This window comes from Lipophrys pholis (genome assembly GCF_963383615.2).
Source record: "Lipophrys pholis genome assembly, chromosome: 19".
Classification (NCBI taxonomy): Eukaryota; Metazoa; Chordata; class Actinopteri; order Blenniiformes; family Blenniidae; genus Lipophrys; species Lipophrys pholis.
Window position 1 is genome coordinate 7,994,626 of NC_137647.1, and position 7,661 is coordinate 8,002,286.

At 41.4% G+C, this 7,661-nt stretch overlaps 3 protein-coding genes across 3 annotated transcripts; 1 reads left to right on the top strand and 2 right to left on the bottom strand.

Annotated features, from left to right (window-relative positions):
• The first annotated feature begins 621 nt into the window (after positions 1–621).
• On the top strand, positions 622–2,674 carry ndufb10 (NADH:ubiquinone oxidoreductase subunit B10). Its single transcript, XM_080488552.1, has 4 exons — positions 622–850; positions 954–1,092; positions 1,813–1,952; positions 2,189–2,674. The coding sequence occupies exons 1-4, from the start codon at positions 703–705 to the stop codon at positions 2,278–2,280; spliced, it is 519 nt and encodes a 172-aa protein (XP_080344678.1). The 5' UTR covers positions 622–702; the 3' UTR covers positions 2,281–2,674.
• Positions 2,668–4,563, bottom strand: rps2 (ribosomal protein S2). Its single transcript, XM_080488551.1, has 7 exons — positions 4,516–4,563; positions 4,093–4,230; positions 3,916–4,005; positions 3,633–3,740; positions 3,218–3,551; positions 2,877–2,968; positions 2,668–2,792 (listed from the first exon to the last, which is right to left on the bottom strand). Exons 2-7 carry the CDS (start codon positions 4,225–4,227, stop codon positions 2,712–2,714), a joined length of 840 nt encoding a protein of 279 aa, XP_080344677.1. The 5' UTR covers positions 4,228–4,230; positions 4,516–4,563; the 3' UTR covers positions 2,668–2,711.
• A 352-nt stretch (positions 4,564–4,915) lies between these two features.
• Positions 4,916–7,468, bottom strand: rnf151 (ring finger protein 151). The gene is made up of 4 exons (XM_080488765.1): positions 7,216–7,468; positions 6,202–6,371; positions 5,995–6,091; positions 4,916–5,537 (listed from the first exon to the last, which is right to left on the bottom strand). Exons 1-4 carry the CDS (start codon positions 7,216–7,218, stop codon positions 5,076–5,078), a joined length of 732 nt encoding a protein of 243 aa, XP_080344891.1. The 5' UTR covers positions 7,219–7,468; the 3' UTR covers positions 4,916–5,075.
• Between the last annotated feature and the right edge of the window lie 193 nt (positions 7,469–7,661).

The following is a 7,661-nucleotide window of genomic DNA, read 5'->3' on the forward strand; positions in this document are numbered from 1 at the left end:
TGCTTCTTGATAAAACTGAGGTTTTATTGTGAAGAGTCACAATGTCACCTGAATTTGACTAAAAGTCACTTTCATGAATATGTAAGCATGTGCCACATTGCACACAGTGGGTTCATTAGGGGTGAAAAGGTGCAACAAATGAAAATCCACAGGTTTTCAACTTTAGTGTTACAGCATTCTTATTTGAATTCTTTTTTTTAGAAAAAGTGACAAAATGGTTAATACAATTTTAAATCTCCCAGCATAAAACTGGAAATATTGTGCTTTTATGTACAGTAACACAGTGAAGACTATTTATGAAACAAAAAATACCATAAATTTGATAAATTCTGATTTTTGAAGTCATACCTTTTTAAACTGTACCAGAGGCTGGTGAGTTATTTGTTTTCTAGCCCCACCCTCAGGATTTGAGTGGTATGACAGTTTATCCTTTGACCTTTACGCTTCGACTTTGTCGTTTCAATTTCTTTTCGTCAAAACATTTTCTCTTAGTGTTCAATTTCTGACGAACAATAGCATATTTAGAAAAACAATTAATAATATAAAATCAAGCAAAGTGCGTTTAAGATAAAAAATAATAATCATTTGTTGACCTCCAAGTCGCCATCGCGCAGTTTCTTCTACGCATGCGCGGCAGGGAAAGGAGAGCTGTCGAGGTCGAACTGGAGGATTTCTTGAAATCCTGGTCAAAACAAGACAAATATGCCCTCGGACTTTGACAAAGATGCTTACCCGGAGCCTCCTCGGAAGACCCCGGTAGTTGATAAACAAACGGCGCTGCCGAACCCTGCAGTGATCCTCTCTAATGTCTTCTACTACGCGGTGGATGTGCCTGTCACCACATTCAGAGGTAACTGGAGCTAAGCTAACCAAGCTAACGGCTAACCCCCCTCAACATTGCATTCTCGAGTGGCTTTATTTGTTATCTGAACTGCATCTTCTGCTTCATTCAGATGTCATTGACAGTTTTCGGTCCAAAAACAAGATCGTGTACTACCACCAGAAGTTCCGCCGTGTTCCTGAGCTGATTGAGTGCGAGGAGGGAGATTATACCTGCTACTACGAGGCGGAGATGCAGTGGAGGAGAGACTTGTGAGTGAAAATCAGACTTCTATCCTTTGTATTTAGCCTGTGCAGCACGGGAACTCGGTGCAAGCCACCTAATATATCTACTGCGTGGTCTTTACTTTCGGTAGATTTGCTTGTGGTTGATTTTCTTGAATTTAGAGTATGTTTTAAATGTCAATGGGTAATCCTCATGACCATTTACATGACGTGGATTCATTCAAAAGGTTCATGTAAGTTGAGTGAACTGTAATGACCCCCACTAGTTGTAATGTGACGACACACAGCATCATACCCTGGAGAATTAGTGTGGCCTTTCCTCAGATGTCATTTATTGTTGTCAATGTTTACTATACTTGATTTGAGACCTAAAGCTCAAAGATGCATGCACAGATATGAAGATCCATTGAGTCTATTATTTCTCTGCAAGAGTTTTTTTTTTCTTAACATAAAACTGAAACAAAATTATACCCGACCTCAGTAATACTAAAGTTCCTAAATTACATTGAATCCTGCATATATAAAGCCTCTCTATAATTGTAAAGATAGTTTGTTGTTTATGATGAGGAACCTCATCTGAGTGCAGTTTGCATGTCTCCACATGCAATTGGTTGATTGTGCTTTTTGAATCAGCCACCTACAAGATGCTTTAACAGTTGCGGGAATGTTTAGGTGTTCCTTTACAATCCCAGCGAAAAAGTAAATTGTTAAATGGAGCGTCATGCCGTGTTGTCTTCCAATTCTCAGTAAAGTGGACCAGGAGATTGTGAAGGTGGTTCAGGAGCGTCTGAAAGCCTGTGAGCAGAGGGAAGGACCGAGCAGCAGCCAAAACTGTGCCAAGGAAATGCAGCAGTTTGAAGAGGTGACCAAGAACTACCAGCTGCGCTGTAAGTATTGTACAAGCCCAAAGTAAAATCCACATTTCACTATTTAGATGCCATTTCTCAAGTGGCTTTCAGTAATTGTGCCACCGGTATAAATATTTTTTAAGTACTTATATTGCTTGTAAATATGGAGCAAGTTTTGCATTAAATAACTGCAATTTAATTTCCATTGTAAATGGCGTTCTCAATGCAGATCCTTTTAAAGTTTTCCTTCCCCCAATTGCGCTTGTATTTTTCAGATGGAGACTTGGGAGCATATGCCAGTGCAAGAAAATGCTTAATGAAGCAAAAAGAACGCATGATGGCAGCAGCTAAGGCCCAGAGCGCTTAAAATCATTTCTTTAATGTCCTATGTAATAATTGTAAAATAAAGTTTATGTGATGAAAGATTTAATTTGTGCTTAATCCTGCCTACATCAGATTACAACACATACGACACTGTACTAGTGCTTCAACAACTTGTTATCAAAAGCTACCCGACAACCAACATTGCTGAAATTAACACCTGTACAGTGTGAACTATTAACATTTGGCATACATGTTATTTCACTGTAAAAAATAAACTCCCTGCTTTTTCTTCAAAGATTGCATCTTTACAATAGTTACCAGTAATTTTGTTAAGTGTCCAAAGTATTTCAGGGTTCCCCCCCCCACACAAGTTTGATTTGTTAAGCCAGACACAAGTATAGCCCAGGAAATGTAAGACAAAACACTTGAGTGGTGTTCCAGAATGTTTATTCAACACATCCCTGTACAAAAGGTTTAGGTGGCAGCGGCCTGGACGGCCTGGCCCCGTTGCACAGACACTCTGGTGTGAGTCTTGGCCAGATGGTCGGTGAACTCCTGGAATTAAAAAAACAAAATCAGTGTTAGGTGTGTCAACACATTAAAGTAAATGCTGGTTATATATAACAGTTGTAAACTGACCTGGTAGGGAGACTTTGTGAAGACCGTCTCCTTCCACAAATCAGGAGTCAGGTAGCTGTATGTCTTGGAGATGGCGTCAAAGGTGGCCTTGGCTGAGAAGCAAAAACAAAAGAGGAACCAATGAGCAAGAAATCAAACTCCAACTTCAATATTACCAAACTCTTTCTGTGACATAACTGTTGAGCGTTGAATAAAAGGGAACAGAGAAGACCACTTTAACGTCTTTCTGCCGTGCAATGCTCGTTTCTGTCTCTCCTGAAAACGACAACTACACCACTTTAGAGGTGAAGCTGAGCAGAGCAAGGAGAAAATCAGATAAGCGAAACGGACAAAGATCTCACCGAAGTTGCCGAGTGTGGCGGTGCAGCCTCTTGCGGAGGTGTAGCAGTCGTCGATACCAGCCATCATGAGCAGCTTCTTGGGCACAGGGGCGGACACGATGCCAGTACCACGGGGCGCGGGGATGAGACGCACCAGGACCGAACCGCAGCGGCCCGTCACCTTGCAGGGCACGGTGTGGGGCTTTCCGATCTTGTTACCCCAGTAACCTCTCCTGACGGGAACGATGGACAGCTTAGCCAGAATGATGGCACCGCGGATAGCGGTGGCCACCTCCTTGGAGCACTTCACACCGAGACCCACGTGGCCGTTGTAGTCTCCGATAGCGACAAAGGCCTGTGAGGGGGAGGCCAGCGAGCAAGAATGTTAAGACCAACCCTGACAAACGGGACGATTTACAGAGCTGACAACACCCACCTTGAACCTGGTACGCTGACCAGCCCTGGTCTGCTTCTGGACAGGCATGATCTTCAGCACCTCGTCCTTCAGGCCAGAACCCAGGAAGAAATCGATGATCTCAGACTCCTGCAGGAAAGATAAATGACATTTGTGTCCAACAAGGGAATGCAGCTTTCATCACAACGCATCAGCGTGTATCATCTACATCCACCTCCCTTGGTAATCTTCAGACATGTTCTATGTAACACATGCAGTATGTAGTAATGTTTTTAAGTCTCATGATCATAACCATGTTGTTTACCTTGATGGGCAGAGAGTACAGGTAGATCTCCTCCAGGGACTTGATCTTCATGTCCTTAACCAGGCGGCCCAGCTTGGTGACTGGCACCCACTAAGAGAGGGAGGGGGGGGGATGTTAAGTTACACATGAAATACTAGTTAAACTTTTAAACATGAGGTTCATGGGGTCAAGAATTACCTCCTTGTCCTCGGACTTGCCGCCCCGGGCACCACGGCCCCTGCCGCGGCCTCTGCCGCGTCCACGGCCACGACCGCGGCCACCGGCACCAAAACCTCCGCGAAAACCTCCTCTACCACCGGCGTCGTCCGCCATTTGCTACAAGAGAAATTCATTTGTAAAGTTAATATCCGTTCAGCCATCATTACATTGATGACGGAGGTTTCATTGATCGCATTAGACACGAGCTTCCCCGCCACATTCAGTGTTGAAACTATCGTCTTGTATTAACACGTATGGCCGTTCTTGGAATGAAATACACCGATGATTTAAACATATAACATCCCGTGGTCATGTTAAACGTAACGGATGGGTGTTTAGTTACACGATGGGTGAGATAGTAGAAGATTTAAAACGAGATAAAGTATTATATGTTCCACTTACGTGATCGTTTAAACAGGAAGAAGGAGGGTGGGAGGGGCCACATGGTTCTTATATGGAGAAGTTATCGCGAGACTTCCAATCGAGAACAGACGCTCACGTCCGCCCCTGCTGGTCGCTTTTGGACTCTAACTTGAATAAACGCCAAAATGAAAAATACATTTTCATAGATGATTATTAAAACGAGAATTCATGAAGATAAACCAATATTTTTGCTTTGAACTGCTTTAACTTCACTATAACACTTATTTTAAAAAAACTATTCTTTCACTGGTTTCATTGGTTTCCAATTTATCACTAAGTAATGTAAGTAATGAGTTTATGAAACAAAACTACAAAGTCAATTTTCTCTAATTATCCAGAACCAGCCTTCCGAGAATCAATGCAAGATGCACACTACAATGATATTTAGTCTTTATTTACAAAATAAATAAAACTACAGCACAACAGGATTACAAAGTCACTCATATTCAATAATACATTTTAAAAACACACGCTTTCAATAAAATGAACACATGCAGAAACTATACACAGCAGTAACAAACCAGCCTCCTCATCTATTATCAGTTAGTGCTGCTTGGAGTCCCACTGGAGCTGCCGCTGCTCACCCCAATTTCCTCTTCCTCCACCTCGTGGAGATCATCCATCACCTCCAGGCTCTCACAGATCAGCCCTATCTGTCTCTTCATGTGGGCCATGGTGCTCTGCATTCGCCTCATCTTCCTCTGCAGGGCCGTGGCGATGGCCCGGTGGTTTCTCTGTCTGGCTTCATACTCCTGCCTCAGTTGCTTGTAACAGTTGTGCTGTGCCTGTGTGCGGTGCGAGAGTACAGTTCCACAGCCCATGTTGCAAGGCTGGCGCCAGTGCTCGCAATGACGTGAATGGGTGTCCAGGTCCCTGCGCAGGAGCTGTGCCCGGCAGCCCTGGTATGGGCAGGGGATGAGCTCGTATATGCAGCTCATGCTGTGACAGTACTGCTCTGAGAGAGAGAAGGTCTCTGTGCAACCACGGATTTCATTTTTACACTGTGAATGCCCAGAAAAACAGAATTACATAGTGATAGAAAAAAAGTTAGAAATGAGAGTATTCAAATACGAATAGAAGGGGGGAAAGCATATAAATATGTTATGTGCAGTTGAAGCCAAACAAAATTAAATTAATAATGAAGTAGATTCCTTAGGGTTCGCAGTATGCATCCCAATAATATTTGCTCTGACAATGTAGTCATGTACAGTTTAGAGAGTATTGTGAATCAATTTGAACAAATCAGTTGGGAAATAGATAGCATAACAAATTATGAATACTCACCTTTAAATGTCAAAATCAACATGCTCATAATGTTTTTTTTTCTTCAAACAGCCAGTCAAACAGTTTACACATACATATGCAATGCCAAACAACAATACAACATGATTCAGTTTAACTAAAAGTGTGTAAGAATGCATGCAGTGCAGCTTCAAGACGATCATTTCAGTTTCCCACCTTGATCTTCAGGCGTCCAATAGATTTACTCAGTTTGAACATGACAAAGATCAAACTTGGGTTAACTGACTTCCTGCAGCATGGGCATGTCTCTTGTCTACAGAAGAAACAAAACGGTCAGTTCTTTATCTTCCATGAAGGTGAGAAATCAATAGCATTCGCAAATTGCAGTGCAATTCAGCTTATTATTATAATTTTTGTCAGTACCGTTTTAGCCACTGTAAGATGCATTTCTTGCAGAAAATGTGGTGGCAGGCAGCTCTTACTGGACATCTCAGCACCCCTTGACAGATGGTGCAGATCAGATCGTAGTCTGGAGGGTCCACAAACAGCTCAACATCATAGCCCCCACCCTGTGTTGACACTTCTGGGTCTGCCTGTTATGTGGTCAAAAGAAATCCAGCTTTATTCGGGGTTATTTTAAACAATCATTACCAAAGTACAGTGCCCAGCTCCATATATTTCTCATTAAAGCAAAGGTGAGGCATTTTTATTTTTTTGTGCTCTAAAAAACATGGACCTCTGACTCTTGGGTCACAAAACAACAAACTTTCTTGATATAACAAAGAATAAATAAGAACCAGTAGGACTTATTAATCATTCAACAGTGGTACATGTTATAATAATGGTCTTATGCGTTTTCACTAATCTACATTTTCATGTCTTTAAATGGTTTTGTTTGCTTTATCTGTCTTGGTATATTCTGTTTCCAGACCATGAAGAGTTTCAGTTGCATTCTTGTTGAGAAAACACTTCTAATAAAAGTAAATCAAATTAAAGCTAAGTTTCAGGCTCCATTTGGGCCCCATGACTGAGTTTCTTCCAGTGAATCATCTGTCCTGCTCCCTGCAACCCATCCACAGTGTTTTCACCATGAAAGGAAAGGAAACAGACAACATAACAGAATTGTTCTGGAAAGTCATATGACATGACCACATGATTTTAAATCTCTTTGTCAAAATTGTTTGTACTCGTAAAAAAACAAAATCCGTGAAATAATTTAAAAAATGATAACATATGTTTTATGTCATGGTTGACTTCGTCTAGCCTACTTAATATACATTGAAAATCATATTAAAGTGACGATCATATAGCATAAGATAATAAATTAGTCCGGCTGATTTTACACGAAAGACAAACGATTGACAAAGGTCTATTATAAAGAAGAGAAACAAGATCGACAATCATTTAATAAGCGAACAAAAGTTCTTCTTTACTCACCATGACAATCTCCTTTCTTCACCGTGTCTCCATACCCGGCCCTGGTTTACTCCATATCGATACTTTCACATGTCACACACACCCGTGTTATCAATACAGACACACACATGAACTTTCCTGACAAAACATGAAGGAGGGACCCTATGACCGTATGCTACCACACCAATGAAAACAGCAAATTATATAAACGGAGGCAGAGAATGGGGATCATTATGGAGGTCGTCCTTTCCCTGTTATTCTAGCACCAAACACTGGCCGCACGCGTCAAATGCTGACTTTTAAACGTGAATGGCTTCTATTGTTAGAAGGGGGAAAAACTCTCCGAGAGTGAATATAACCCACAAAACGGAACTATTAAATTTACGTTCAATTAAATTAGTCGAGTCTTATCATGAATCCACGCATTAAACCAATTATTGTTTAATATTGTATATCTTCAAACTATT

What these genes read in the sequence shown, in the direction of transcription:
- rnf151 (XM_080488765.1), bottom strand. An exon ending in ATCTTACAGTGGCTAAAACG is followed by an intron (nt 6,092 to 6,201) that starts GTACTGACAAAA and finishes TTTCTTCTGTAG; the next exon opens with ACAAGAGACATGCCCATGCT. An exon ending in TTGGACGCCTGAAGATCAAG is followed by an intron (nt 5,538 to 5,994) that starts GTGGGAAACTGA and finishes GGGCATTCACAG; the next exon opens with TGTAAAAATGAAATCCGTGG.
- rps2 (XM_080488551.1), bottom strand. Translation starts at nt 4,227, where the DNA reads ATGGCGGACGACGCCGGTGGTAGAGGAGGTTTTCGCGGAGGTTTTGGT. An exon ending in GCAAGTCCGAGGACAAGGAG is followed by an intron (nt 4,006 to 4,092) that starts GTAATTCTTGAC and finishes TCCCTCTCTTAG; the next exon opens with TGGGTGCCAGTCACCAAGCT. An exon ending in GTCAGCGTACCAGGTTCAAG is followed by an intron (nt 3,552 to 3,632) that starts GTGGGTGTTGTC and finishes TCCCCCTCACAG; the next exon opens with GCCTTTGTCGCTATCGGAGA.
- ndufb10 (XM_080488552.1), top strand. Translation starts at nt 703, where the DNA reads ATGCCCTCGGACTTTGACAAAGATGCTTACCCGGAGCCTCCTCGGAAG. An exon ending in ATGCAGTGGAGGAGAGACTT is followed by an intron (nt 1,093 to 1,812) that starts GTGAGTGAAAAT and finishes TCCAATTCTCAG; the next exon opens with TAAAGTGGACCAGGAGATTG. An exon ending in CAAGAACTACCAGCTGCGCT is followed by an intron (nt 1,953 to 2,188) that starts GTAAGTATTGTA and finishes TGTATTTTTCAG; the next exon opens with ATGGAGACTTGGGAGCATAT.